The 15,329-nt window shown below is 35.8% G+C and overlaps 1 protein-coding gene across 3 annotated transcripts in view; it reads left to right on the top strand.

Moving 5' to 3' along the window:
• TNPO1 (transportin 1) overlaps nt 1–15,329 on the top strand; it is an 86,954-nt gene that overhangs the window by 46,904 nt on the left and 24,721 nt on the right. For all 3 annotated transcript variants that reach the window (XM_028089614.2, XM_028089615.2, XM_028089616.2), the window contains exons 7-12: nt 3,239–3,320; nt 4,376–4,498; nt 6,596–6,714; nt 10,503–10,563; nt 11,134–11,302; nt 14,551–14,703. In XM_028089614.2, coding sequence (XP_027945415.1) covers nt 3,239–3,320; nt 4,376–4,498; nt 6,596–6,714; nt 10,503–10,563; nt 11,134–11,302; nt 14,551–14,703 — 707 coding nt within the window. The remainder of the gene's footprint in view (nt 1–3,238; nt 3,321–4,375; nt 4,499–6,595; nt 6,715–10,502; nt 10,564–11,133; nt 11,303–14,550; nt 14,704–15,329) is intronic.

Raw genomic sequence — 15,329 nt, forward strand, 5'->3', positions numbered from 1 at the left:
AAGATTCCAAGCTGTATTCAGAGGATTATGGTTTAAACAGTGTGACCAGAGGGTAATCAGGCATCTTTTTCTTGCTTAAATTCTGTATTTAGTTCTTTTTCTTTTATCTCGATTAGTTTTACTTTTCATCTTAAGTGGTACTTAATGCAGTGTTGTTCTCAGAGAGGAAACTTTTAATAGATGCTCATTTAGGGTAGTGTCATGCAAATAAGTAGTAACATTTTCAAAATAAAATGCTACTCATCCCTAAATAGTTAACGAGATAGAGTTCATGTTCCCTAGGAAGTTGTCTTTTAATCTTTGAACTAAGGTGATGAAAGAAATTGTGGTAATTTGCCTGTTACTTCTCAGAAACTCAATTTTTTGTGTCCAATTCTTAGCAAGTAAAAGAAAAACAGAAAAATCCAAAAAACATATTCCTGGCAATTATGTCCATTGCTAGACATAAAAGTTTTTTGTAATTTTAATACATTTTTGTAGCTGGTCATTTGTTTAAACTTAACTAGGTAGAGTTTAGTAATACAGAAATGTCCATTCAGTGAATGTTCATTATTACCCATTTGAGAATCTGTTCTACGTACCATTAAACATTTTTCTCCATTTTAATGTATATTTGGATAAATGTATCTGCTATATATTTTAGCAGTACACTAAACTCCATCTTTATAGGATTTTATTCTACATTTTTATTTAATAACTTATTTATACAGCTTAACTGATAATTTCCTATGTACTCTTAGAAATGTTTTTCCATCTCAATACCTGTTGAACTTGGAGAATATAGAATGAGGCAAAGGAATGTAGTTTTATCCATCGCATGACTAAGCAATTGAAAAATTAGAGCCATTTTATTTTTTAAATCCTACCAGAGGTACACAAAGTTGGGTTATGATTTTTAGCTCATGACGTTCTCATCATGGCCCACTTCCATTTCGTCTTTATTTATTTATTAAGATTTTATTTGTTTATTTGACAGAGCGAGAGTGCACAAGCAGGGGAAACAGTAGAGGGAGAGGGAGAAGCAGGCTCCCTGCCAAGCACGGAGCCCGATGCGGGGCTCGATCCCAGGACCCTGAGATCATGACTTGAGCCGAAGGCAGATGCTTAACCATCTGAGCCACCCAGGCGCCCCCCATTTTGTCTTCAGTTACTTATTATTTTTAATAATCACTCAAATCTACCACCTAAAACAAAAGCTAAGGTCTTGATGACAACCCACATTTAATCCCAACTTTTCCTTCTCTTGCACTGTTAAAAAATAATTTTTTTTTAAAGATTTTATTTATTTGTCAGAGAGAGAAGGAGCACAAGCCGGGGGAGCGGCAGGCAGAGGGAGAAGCAGGCTCCCTCCTGAGCAGGGCGCCCAACGTGGGGCTCCATCCCAGGACTCTGGGATCATCACCTGAGGCGAAAGCAGATGCTTAACCAACTGAGCCACCCAAGTGCCCCTAAAAAATAAATGTATTGCATATATATGTAAAATGCATGTCTGTGTGTGTATGTCTTTGCTTTTAACTTTATAAAAAGTATTTCATGAATTTAATCTTTGGCAGCTTTTTAAATTTAATATGTTGCTAAGATTCATCCATATTTTGTCATTATAGCTCATTTGTTTTGGCTATTGTATAGTACTTGGCATTGTGATTACACAGTTTATTCATGTTCCTCCCCCCCCCCCCCGCCCCCGCCAGCTTTTGGGTGGCTTCCAGGTATTTGCTGTTGTGGTTAGTGCAGCTGAAAACATTTATTTGCTTGTCTCCGTTTGTCTATTTGCAAGAGTTTCTCTAGAAAGACAAAATCTTTGGGGGGGGAATTTCTGGGACGTGAGGCAAATAACAAGGAAAGAACACCAAAGTTTTCCGGGGTAGTTGCATCAATTTATACTCTATTAACAAAGCATAAGATTCTCTGGGTACACAGCATTTAGTATTGTCATGTATTTTAATTTTTGCCAGTCAAATAGATAAAAAATTGTGTTTCATTATGAATTTGATGGTTTACCTCTCTGTCATTAGTCATGTTGAACATCTTGTCATAGGTTTATTGGCTGTTTGTAGTACCTTTTTCTTTTGTCTTTTTCTCTTGGGTTATCAGAAGAGGGAGACAGGACAAACGAAATAATTTCATGATGAGTGCTGTGGAAAAATAATGAGAATAAGGGGTTAGACAGTAATTCACAGGTATCATATATAGAAGGTTTTTTGTAAAGGTAACATTTGTGCAGAGACCCTGCACAAAGTAAAGTAGCAAATCTTTGAAAGGTCAGGGAGAAGGACATGTAAGACAGGGAACAGAAAGTATAAAGGTCCTGGAGTTAGGGACAAGCCTTTTACAGTGACAAAAGAAGAAAACTTTGTAGCACGGTAAGAAATGAAGTTAGGAAAGTAGGAGTAACCACACTGTAGTGGAATGTCTAGGCCGGTAGTCAGCAAACTGTGAGCCATGGGGTCAAATTCAGCCCATAACATGAGCTAAGAATGATTTTATACTTCAAAAGGCTGTGTTTGGGGGATGGGGAATGAAGCTGCTGCAGAGGTCTTATAATATTTACCACTTGATCTTTTGTAGGAAAAGTAGATTGTGTTTTTGGAGCAGTCTGTACAAGGGTATAATGTGATGTTACTCATCTGTGTCTAAAAGGTTGTAGTGGGGTTTGGTATAGTGGAAGTCAGAAAACCAGTTAGAGCCTGTTGGAGTAATCCTGATAGGAAATTATGGTTTGGACTGGGAAAGAAGTGATTGGCTTTAAAGGTAGTGCCATTAGGAATTGCTGTGGAGTTGAATTGGCTATGTCTGAACACAAAGACTATAGACTTTTCCTCATTTTTAGTTTTAAAAGGAATAAATAGCCATTATTTTAAAATCTGTAGGTATACAGAACAGATTTCCATTATGCCTCTGTCCACCTTCCCACTCTTCAGAGGTATACACTATTAAAAATGTGCACATGTCCTTTTCAACACTTTACACTTGAAGAGAAGTACTAACTTAATGCTCTGGAACCTGTGTTTTTGACGTAATATCACTTATATTCTGTGTTAAATATACAAAGAAATTTAACTCATGCTTTTCAGGGTGTGTATGTGTTTATACATATATAGGTATGTATAAACACATACAGTATGGTTATACATACACCATAATTATTTTATGGAGGAATAGTTAAGTTCTTGTCAGTCTTCTGTAAATAGAAAAAAGCTGTAGTGAGTATGTGTTAAATTTTAAATTTTATTTCTAGGTCTCATGCTGTTGCATGTGTCAATCAGTTTATCATCAGTAGGACTCAAGCTCTGATGTTGCACATTGATTCTTTTATTGAGGTAAGATTTGTCTCTCCCCCTCCCCCTTTTGCTTTTGGGAAAGTTAGAAAATGTCAAATTATTTCTCATAGTATTAAAATTGGATACAGTGTAGACTTGGTGATTTTTGTTAACTGAAAATAAAAGCATTTTTCCTCTATTAAACTGATTTTTTTACTTATGGTACAAACCTCGATTATGGTTTGTGGGTGTTCAATATCTTAACTAGAAATTTTTTATTTTAATATACTATTCAAATTCCAAATGTAAATTGAGTCTCCCAGTTCATTTGCAGTAGTTGAAACAAAACATTTGAGTCTGAATAATCTTAAACTTAAGATTAACCTTAAACTTACTCTTTATTAAGAATCTGAAGGCACAGACTAATAAAAGGCTGGTGCTTCATTTCCCATTGGTTTCCATTGTAGAATTAGAGGTGTTGGGGGAAATTTGACAATTAAATCTCTGGAAGCATTTCTAAAGGCCCTTTTACCTTTTTGGTAAAAGCAAAAAGTCCAGCATATTTTTCTGGCCATGAGCTCAAAGCAATAGAATTCTTTTTCAGAACTACTATCACTTAATAACAGCTTGTTAAAGTTGTTAAAGTTCAAGTTGTTAAAGTTCCTTAAGCACTTCACTTTTATTTTCAGTGTTCGTTAAATGAGACTTAAATAGTCTTTTCCTCTCCAGCTATTTTTTTTTTTAAGATTTATTTATTTTTAGAGAGTGAGCCTGGGTTGGGAGGCGCGGTGGGGAGAGACTCAGACAGACTCACTGCTGAGTGCAGAGCCCAACGTGGGGCTCGATCTCACACCCATGAGATGGATGACCTGAGCCAAAAGAATGGCTTTAGATTATTTATCAAAATCATACTTTTTGGCATTTGTCATCCTATATTTAATTAATTATTCATGGCCTAATATTGCAGGCCTGTTATTCAATTCAGTCTTTATTTGTACCTTATCTTCTTAGGGTTTCTTTAAATGTTACTAATTTACAGATGACTGGTTATTATGTATAAACCTTTCCAATATATTGGAATGCTTAACTAGAAAAAAATGTTTCTCATGCAATAGAACCTCTTTGCATTGGCTGGTGATGAAGAACCAGAGGTACGGAAAAATGTGTGCCGGGCACTTGTGATGTTGCTTGAAGTTCGAATGGATCGCCTGCTTCCTCACATGCATAACATAGTTGAGGTAACACGGGTGACTTAAAAGCGCTCTCCTCCTTTTTCGCCCAAGAAAGATCTTGGGAACAAAATGTATAATGTTAAATTTGTATAACACATTGTTGGCAGTGAACTATGAAAAACAGTTCATGTTTATCTTAAAATTATAAGTTCTCTTTATGGTGACTTTTCTTTCGTGAGATTTAAGGTGTTTATAGAGGGGGAAAGTTATTTAAAGGAATAGCTAGCTTTTAATACGAATAACTAAAATATTTAAATTATTTGTGTTCACTAGATATGTGTTAGGCTAAATGATAACTAGAACTGTGGTAGGTTAAGTGGAACATTCTTGTGTCATTGCAGTTTGGAATTATAAGTGTTTGTTTTCCACCCATTATTGGTAAAGCTGATCTGATCCACTTAACGATTTATGGTAGAAGTGAAATTTCGGAGTAGAAAATACGTAATTGTATAGTTAGTTCGAGCAAACCATTTAGATTTTAAAACTCTTTCAAATCCCTATGCAATTAAAATAATTTTACTAGGAAATTCTGAGTACGTTGATCATTGGTTAACCATATTTAAAGGAAGTAATACATAGTAACAAGATAGAATTATTAGAAGAACAAAATAACTTGTTTGGGCAATACTCAGTCCTGCTAGCTGCAGACTGTACCACCTAATTTTCATATTACTGGATCATAGTACGTGAGTAGTATATAGAGCTTTCCAAGTGTATTAAATAATACATTATTTAGATTCTCCTTTTCACCTCCAGAGATTTATATGGTGTGGAGAGGGAAGATCTTTTTTTAAAGGATGGGGGTCTAAGACCTATTAGCAAAAGGCTAGCATCTACAGTGTATAGCAACTTCTTTTCTAAAACATAAGGAAAATATAGTTGTAAAGATATGTAGCAGCATTAGATGGGAATAAGTGACATTTTATCTGATGAACCTGTTCTCTCTGAAGTGCTTAGAAGAATCAGGTCGAGTAGGTTGCAGGTTTAGTGAAAGTTGGAGCTAACCAGAAAGTTAAAGATATTTTATCATTTTCTGGGGCCATGTCACGAGGGGGGGGTGCTAATTTAAAATGCTACAGTTATTTAGCAATACTCAGCATAGTAGGACATGGTGTGGAATGTAATAGGGGTTGGCCTATCACAACTCTTGTGCTGCCACATTTTGCCATGTGAGATGTTTCAGTCTAGAAGAGGCTATGTACAGAGGCTTCATCCAACACTTGACCCCATTTCCAGGCCCAGGTACACTGGGAAATCATATGCATACCTTTGATTGTATATTTTGTTTTTGCACGTGAAGGTTTTTTAAAGAGGGGAAGACACTGCCTTTGAATTTCAGATCAGATGTTCCTACAATTAAGAGTGAATTTGGCTTGGCATGTTGGACACTACAGACTATAGTTGCATTAAGAAACGTCCCTACTTCCAAATATAAAAAAATTAAGTTTTGTAATTGTATAATATGTATATATCACTTTACATATGTGAAAATACATACAAGAGACAGGTTGAATAATTGTTATAAAAAAATCCTTCATTTTTTAATGAAAGGTATAATGGACTTTTTTGATGTTTCTAAGAAAACTGTTTATTAATACATGTTTAAAATCTCAGTGGTTTCAGGGCGCCTGGGTGGCTCAGTCGTTAAGCGTCTGCCTTCAGCTCCGGTCATGATCCCAGGGTCCTGGGATCCATGCTCACTGGGGAGCCTGCTTCTCCCTCTCCCACTCCCCCTGCTTATGTTCCCTCTCTTGCTTTGTCTTTCTCTGTCAAATAAATAAATAAAATCTTTAAAAGAATAAAAATTTTAAAAAAGTAAAATTTCAGTGGTTTCATAAAAGAAAACACGCCTATCCGGAAGCAGATACACCATACATAGTTGGAACACTTTTCATTAGGCAGCATTCTAAAGCAGTTGTTCTTAAGTTTGACTGCATTTTAGAATTGACTCGGAAACTTTTCTTAAAAAATCCAAAGCTGAGGCTGAGAATCACTGTAGAGTTCAAGGCGATAGCAGAGGACCTTTAACTTGCTGAGAAAGGATTAGGTTTATTCTAATTTTGTGATTTAAACTGACTAATATTAATGCTTCTTTGTTTTCAGTACATGCTACAGAGGACGCAAGATCAAGATGAAAATGTGGCTTTAGAAGCCTGTGAATTCTGGCTCACTTTGGCTGAGCAACCCATATGCAAAGATGTACTCGTAAGGCATCTTCCTAAGTAAGTGTTCTTTCTTTTGAATGCTACCTTGTTCCTAAATTTAACAGTGATTCCTTATTTTTACATTTTTATGTTGCATTCTGCCATCGGGGAATGAAGTTCTAAAGAAGTCAGACTTACTTTTACTTGCCATAACCATAGGTTGTAACTAAAGAGATTTTTCAGGAAGCAGTTTTTTGGTTTTTTTTTTTTATTACAGATGGTTTATTCTAAATCATAATCTTAATTTTGGATAATTCATGGCATGGTTCTTTTTTTTTTTTTTTTTAATCATTTCAGTTTGACTCTAGACTCTGATGGGGTTTTTTTCTTCCCAGAACTGATTTTCCAGTAGTTGTGATGCTATTCAATTTTTGGTTAGCGTATTACAAGCCTATTTTTAGGCTTGTAATATAAAATATTAAATATTTTAAATATTTAAAATATCTTAAATTATTTAAAATATCTTAAAAATATTTTAAAAATATTTCTTTCCAATTTTATTGAGATATAATTGACATGAAACATTGTATTGGTTTTAGGTGTACAACATAATGATTTGATTACATGTATTAAAATCATTTACTTTTAGAAGAAGTAATGCTTAACCTTTTTTTGAAAATAAAGTAATACAGCCTCATGGAAGAACATTAAGATGTGGAAATTTTCAGGGGCACCCAGGTGGCTCAGTCGATTAGGCGTCTGCCTTTGGCTCAGGTTATGATCCTGGGACCCTGGAATTGAGCCTTGTCAGCCTCCCCGCTCAGCAGGGGAGTCCGCTTCTCCCTCTCCTTCTGCCCCTCCCCCCGTTCATGCTCACTCACATTCTCTCTCTCAAATCTTCTTGCGGGCACCTGAGTGGCTCAGTTAATCATCTGCCTTTGGCTCAGGTCATGATTGCAGGGTCCTGGGATCGAGCCTGCATTTGGGATCTTTGCTCAATGAGGAGTCCGCTTCTCCCTCTCCCTGTCCCTCTGTGACAGCTCTTGCTCTATCTGAAATAAATAAAAATAAAAGCTTTTTTTAAAATTTTCTCTTTTTATTGGGGCGCCTTCCCTGGCTCAGTTGGTAGAACATGCTACTCTTGATCTAAGGATCATGAGTTCAAGCCCCATGTGGGCGTAGAGCTTAACTTTTAAAAAGAAAGGGGAAAAAATTCTCTTTTTTCATTGGCTACATGAGGCTTTAGGAGAAAGCTCCTTTACAATTAGACCTAAAAATAATGATCTGCCATACAAGATTCATTAGACACATGCCGTGTTGCTACGTGGTCACAGTTAATCCCGAATCTTACTTGCCAACTTCATTTTCTTACCCATCTTTATCAGTCCCTTATTTCCTGCACATCCTTTCTTTCTTTCTTTCTCTGGCACAGACATCAGTGATCCACAAATCAACTCTGTTGACCATAAATGTCCAGCTACCCTGCATCTCTCCTGCTTTGGACTAATAAACTGTCTTTGCGTCTTAGGCTGTTGGGAAAAGTCCACCACCAGGAGGACTGATGGCTATAGAAATCTGTGGTTTTCAGTGTCAAGTGGACCCTTCATGCTGCTAGTTTTTCTTGTTCCAGATCACCTTTTATCTTCCATTCACTAGAGCAACTATTCAAACCATTATTGCTCTTCTGAATTCTCTTCTTTCATTCTCAGCACTTCTGCTTTATAGGGAAAATAAGTGACCCTTCATCTTACCCCAAAACTTAAAGATAGATTTTCATGTGAGTTGTCTTTTACCTAACCAGTGTTTCAGCTGATGGTCTTGGATAGCATAATGTTTTTCTTCAGGCACCTCACTCCATCAAATAGCTATATTCTCTTTGAACTTTCTCTTTCTCTTCTTTCTCCATAACTTTATAATTTTTTCCATCTTAGAATAGACAGGTCTCACTGTCTTTACTTCTTTACTTCACCTCATAGTAACTGCAATATTTTATAGCCTGCCATGTGTCCTCACTGTTTCCCCCAAATTACTGACAGAGATGATAAATGATTTAATTGTTGGTGATTGAAATGGATCTGACTGCTGCAAAATGCCTGTAGCTTGTAAAATAGTGTTATTTATTATAAATTTGATATAGTTGTGTGTTTTAGCTATAATGTTAAATTACTATTAATCTGCATTTGAATTTAGAAGGACTTTCAACGTGAAAGTGTGGCTGTCCCACATTTTTTATATCTATTTAGGGAATTTTAAATCCCACTCCTTTTTCCTAGTTACTATTCCTTTAGTTAACAAGTGTTTACAAACTTACCTCATGGATGGTAGAGTTGTACTCAAAATTGGTTTTGCACGTATTTATTTAATTGACATTGAAGGCTTTAACTCTTTGAAGTAAGGCCTCTACAAAGGCCTAACACATGAATATAGAGATGAGAGTTTCTTATATCTGGTGTGGGGAAAGAAAATTATTTTTGGAGTCAGGCCAAACTGATTTTGAATTCTGACTCACTCTCCCATTACTTAAAATTAATGACCTTGTGGAAATAATGTGACCTCTCTGAGCCTCAGTTGACTCATCTGTAAAATGAAGATCATAATATCTTTCTCACTAAATTATAAGGAAAGTGCTTATTAATAAACCCACAGCTGGTAGTCATGAGTATGAATTTCTTTTGGCTGTTCACATTTCCCAAGCCACTCAGAACAATTAAAGGTAGAATTCAGAAGCAGAGAACTGTGGACTTTTTTTTTTTTAGATTTTATTCATTTATTTTGAGAGAGAAAGAGAACATGCCAACGGTGGGGCGGGGGGTCGATGCAGAGAGAAAGAATCCCAAGCAGACTCCCTGTTGAGTGCTGAGCCTGGAGGTCTAGGTGGGGCTTTATCTGCTGACCCTGAGATCATGACCTGAGCCTAAATCAAGAGTCGGACACTCAGCTGACTGAGCCACCTAGGTGCCCCTATAACTATGGACTTCTTAAATGTTTCTCAAGTTTTCTCAAAACCTTTTATCCTCAGATTTCTAAGTTGTGTCATGGGCCAGTGAGAAAGGAAATCATCAAAACTTAAGAAACTGGTCAAAGCTTAAAATTCTCATAGCTACAAAAGGAACTGAAGTTAGTATTTTGACCTTTTATGTGTTTTGGTAAATTTTTTTTTCCAACTTTTCCACAGTACCTGGGATTCCATGTTTACAGACATCTTGGTTCTGTTTTAATGATTACCTTAATGCTTCAGATTAGATATGATACCCTGATTTAAGCATTTTCTTATTCGAAATTTGTTCTTAATTTCTCTCCAAAAATACCAGTTTCTTTTGTATATTCTTCCTAGGTAGTCTGTTTATACAAGTAATTACATGGGTAATCTCACTGTTCTAACTCCATTGGAACCATGCTAAATGTGTTTTACACGCTTTTGTTTCATTTTTAACTTTACTGTAATTTATTTTCAACCAAGCCCTAAATGACAGACATTCAGATTTTTTGCAATTTTGTTACTTCATCAAGAAACCTACGTCTTTAAGAATTGGGAGTGTTTCTTAGGATGTTCAAGATAAATTCTTATGGGAGAAATTACTAAATTTTTTGTTACTAGTTTTTTTCTAACCACTATTGACAGTCTACCTTATTTTTGATAAGATTCCATCCGGTAGATCCCATGCGTGAGTATGTAAGGGGCCTGGGATATGTATTAGGAATACTCATCATTTGAGAAGGGCAGACATCACAGAATATGCTCCAAGACCAGATTAGCAGTGGTGGTTGTCTCTTTGGTATTTCTAGTATATGTAAAATCATTAAGACTTCTTAATAATTCTTATGAGATTTTTAGATCTTTGTTTCATGAATTTATTTCTTTATAGATTGATTCCTGTATTAGTGAATGGCATGAAGTACTCAGATATAGATATTATCCTACTTAAGGTAAGGAAACTGTTTTCTGATGAATAGGCAATGTTGTTTTTTATTGACTTTAGAGTCTTTGAATCTAATAGCATATTTATTTAAAATAGACCCTGTGTAAGTATGTTTCTTCTTATATATTATATGCTGCAGTGTTCAAAGATAGAAGCCAACAATGAATTTGGGTGCTAATGTGCTCTCTAACTTCACTGGAACCAGATGGTGACACTGGTAGAGTTAGCATAAATTTCCTTTTGATTCAAGTTATTTGTAGTTTAATTTAAAATATATTAAATATGGTCTGAATTTTATTCAGGTACTCTGGATTATTCCAGCTGATGGGAGATAGTGTAATGCAGTTAAAAGGGCCTGAACCTAACATGTGTTATATGATAGTTTTTTCTCTCCTCAACAAAGAATTATTTTCTGCAGAGGGGAGTGGTTCTTAATAAAGAGGTGTGGGGGTTACTTCAGAACCATGTACATGGCATCATCTCTCAATATTCTGATTCTTTTACTCACGTATATATTAGCTTATAATGATATTTGAATATCATCAAGATTTTTCTTTAAAAAAACAAAACAAAACAGGGTGATGTTGAAGAAGATGAAACAATTCCTGATAGTGAACAGGATATAAGGCCACGTTTTCATCGATCAAGGACAGTGGCTCAGCAGCATGATGAAGATGGAATTGAAGAGGAAGATGATGACGACGATGAAATTGATGATGATGATACAATTTCTGACTGGAATCTAAGTAAGTCAAAAAGAAAAGTTGCCTTGGTAGCAACTTTATTGAGAACTAGTTCGTACATTGTACAATGCCCTCATGAAAGAGTACAATTCAGTGGTTTTTCATATATTCACAGTTATGCAACCATCACCACAGTAAATTTTGGAACACTTTCATCACCCCAAGAAGAAACCCTGTTCTTACTAGCAGTCACTCCCCATTTTCTTCCAGTCCCCCAGCCCAGAACTCCTACCAGTCTCTATTCTGTCTCTGGATTTGCCTATTCTGGATGTTGCCTATAAATGGAATCATACGATATGTGGTCCTTCATGACTGATCTTTCACTTAGCATGTTTTCAGTGTTTGTCGTGGTCTGGTATGCGTCCATACTTTCTTTCTTTATAATGTGGAAAAATAATGATTATATGGATATACCACATGTTATTTATCCATTCATCAGTTGATGGACGTTTTGTTTCTCCCTTTTAGCTGTTGTGCTGATGCTATGAACATTTACGTAAAGTTTGTGTGTGGACATATGTTTCACTTCTTTTGCAGGTACAGGAGTGGGATTACTGGTCATGTGATAACTCTTTGTTTAACCTTTTGAGAAACTACTAGGCTGTTCTCCAAAGTGGCCCCACCATTTAACTTTCTTACCAGCACTGTCTTTAAAGAGTCCCAGTTTCTCCATATGCTTGCCAACTTTTGTTCACCTTTTTATTGTAACTATCCTAGTAGATGTGCTTACCTTATTGTGGTTTTGGTTTGTGTTTTCCTGGTGGACCTGTTCTTATCTGATACTCTATTTCTTAAAGACTTCTTCTTACCTCAAATTGTCATTTCTCAAAAGGCCATACGTTTTATTTGACATTATGAAATAGGAACATTGGCCACAAGCTTTTCCTGTTTTCTTAACATAAACTTACTTTTCATGATAATTTGCATGCGTTAGTTAATCATCAAGGATCAGTGTAAAATAGGATAAATTGCTTTTCTTTCATACTTAAACTTACAAAAGAAGTGTTGTAAAATCTGTTAGTTATTAGCCTTGGCTGCAAATCCCTATCTGTTGAAGTGGCATTCTGGGCTACAGTCTAGTGAGATGAGGGACTGAGACCTGTGTTTTGTTCTTGTTGGTGTGCTGATTTTTAAAGCTTCACTGCTCTAGTTCAGGGTTTCTCAACCTTGGCACTGTTGACATTTTGCCACATAATTCTTTGTTGTGGTGGCTGTCATGTACATTGTAGGATGTTGAGCAGCGCCCCTGACTACTCATAGATACCAGCAGCACCCCACCCCACACACAGTTGTGACAACCAACAGTGTCTCCAGAAATTGCCCGTTGTCCCCTGGGAAACAAAATTGCCCCTAGTTAAGAACCACTGCTGCAATTCAGAGTGTTGAAATTTCTAGTAACTGATGAACCAGTTAAAGATATGAATCATCAGCCCAGACTATGTAATTCACTTGGTTAAATAATGTTAATTCCTCTTTCCCGTTTAGTTTCCTGTAACAGTTCCTTTAGAGTGTCCAGTATGCCCAGTACTAGGGCAAAGACTTGGCATGTGCATATCCCATTTAATCTTTACAACAGCCTTAGGTTGGTAAGGAAACTGCAAAAAGAGAAACTTACCCAAGGTTGGCTAATTAACATGGCTAGTACTAACGGCACACTTAATTTTGGAACCCAGATCTCCAACAGTAAGAGAGCCCAAGGTCTTCACAGCTCTCAGATTGTAGTAGCCCCTATTATCTACAGGGGTATATGTTCTAAACCCCCCTCCCCCCAGTCGGTGCCTGAAATCACAGATAGTACCAAACCTTGTATGTACTGTTTTTTCTAACACATACATACCTCCGATAAAGTTTAATGTATAAATTAGGTACCATAGATATTAACAACATTAATGTTAAAGTAGAGCAATTATAACAATATACCATAATAACCATTATGTGATGTGGTCTCTCAGAATTTCTTACTGTGCTGCATTCACCCTTCTTGTGATGATATGGAATGATAAAATGTCTACATGATGAGATGGGGTGATTGAACTAGGCATTATGATACAGTGTTATGCTACTGTTAACCTTCTGGTGATACGTCAGAAGGAGGAGCATCTGCTTTCAGCCTGCACTTAACAGAGGGTAACCGAAACCATGGAAAGCAAAACTGATGCAGTGGGGGGCTACTATACCTCATAGTATATCCCTCCTTTTAGGCTGGAGCAAGATTATAATATAGGTAACTTCACAAATCAGTAATGTACATTGAATTGGGGGAGGGAACTACTTCTCTTAACATCCCACCCATTTTTATATCCTTCCAGAAGTTTTTCTGTTCACATGCAGGAAAATGTGTGTGTGGTGTGTGGTGTGTGTGTATGTATATATATATATATATTTTTTTTTTTTTTTTTTTTTGAGAAGAGGCTGACTTCCCAGCAGTGAAATGAGATTAAATGTATTCTGTTGGTTCTTTTCCATTTATCATATAACTAACTCATTCTGTATCAGTACATAAAGATTTCTTTGTCTTTCATGGTAGTATAGTACTCATTTATATGGATCTACCATACAGTATAACTAAGACCCTTACAGATGAGTAAGGTGTTACTTCTAGCCAATTGAACAGCCTTTTTTCAAAAAGGATTTTAATATTGTTTAATGATTTGTATTCAACTGTTTAGTATGTCTAATCCCATTGGGAAAAATTTTTTATACTTGATTATATCTTTGTTTAAAATTTTTGTTTCTTAATTATTACATTAAATGAAATCTGAATTGATACATAGTTCCATGGCTAATAGTTCCTTTATCTGGAAGGAATGTTTTCTGGCTTACTTAACGCTTCATGTGCTGGTGACTTCGTGAGATTTATTTGCCTAACCTCCTGCTGAGTCATTACGTATTTGATTCTGAATGATCTATCACTAAGAATGTTAAGTAGAAATAATAAATGTATACATTTTACTGCAGGTTTGTAGAAGTGGGCATCATATCCTAGAAGCATTAAATTGAGTGGAACAGTGTTTTGATTTTTCTGTACAGACAAAAGAATCCTAGTGTGACAGTCATGTACAGAATAGAGTATCTTCATAATTAGTTTGCTAATTCTTGGTCATAAAATATTTCTTGTTGATAGAGACAGACTGCCTCCTATTTAATTGAATTCTTTGAAACTCTAGATGTATGAATGAAGTGTTGTAACAGATACAATAATAGGGTTATGATAATAGAGTTTAATATTTTTGAATTAAATATTTCTTCAGGAAAATGTTCTGCTGCTGCCCTAGATGTTCTTGCAAATGTGTATCGTGATGAGCTTTTGCCACACATTTTGCCCCTTTTGAAAGAATTACTTTTTCATCATGAATGGGTTGTTAAAGAATCCGGCATCTTGGTTTTAGGAGCAATTGCTGAAGGTAAGTCTAGGTCAAAACTGAACTGTGAAGTCCTTAATAGGCCCTAATGCAGATGGACCACTTTAAGGAATGTTATTCTAATAAGCATTGTTATTCAGTCTGGAATTCATACACCTTTTTGCTTTTGTGTTGCTGATGTGGAATAGATGACACTATGATCTATATAAACCTTAAAAAAGATGTTCAAATTCAAAAGCCGTCTTAGCAAAATCAGAGACGGAGGCGAACCATAAGTCCTATGACTCTTAATCATAGGAAACAAACAGGGTTGCTGGAGGGGAGAGGGGGTTGGGGGATGGGATAACTGGATGATGGACATTAAGGAGGGCATGTGATAAAATGAGCACCAGTATTATATAAGACTGATGAATCACTGACCTCTACCTCTGAAACTAATAGTACATTATATGTTAATTGAATTTAAATTTAAAAAATAAAAGGAATGAACTGGGAAAAGAGATACCTAATAGCATTAGCAAATGATATGAACAGATAACTAACAAAAATGGAAAGACAAATAGCCCTTAAACACATGAAAAGATGCTCAACCTCACTCACAGTAAAAGAATGCAATTTAAAAAAAAAAAAAGCCATCCTAGGATAAGTTTTTACCTTGAACCAGTTAA

Source organism: Eumetopias jubatus, unplaced genomic scaffold (assembly GCF_037043125.1).
Source record: "Eumetopias jubatus isolate StellerSeaLion01/CBP00866 unplaced genomic scaffold, mEumJub1_p1.0 scaffold_5, whole genome shotgun sequence".
Taxonomy (NCBI): domain Eukaryota; kingdom Metazoa; phylum Chordata; class Mammalia; order Carnivora; family Otariidae; genus Eumetopias; species Eumetopias jubatus.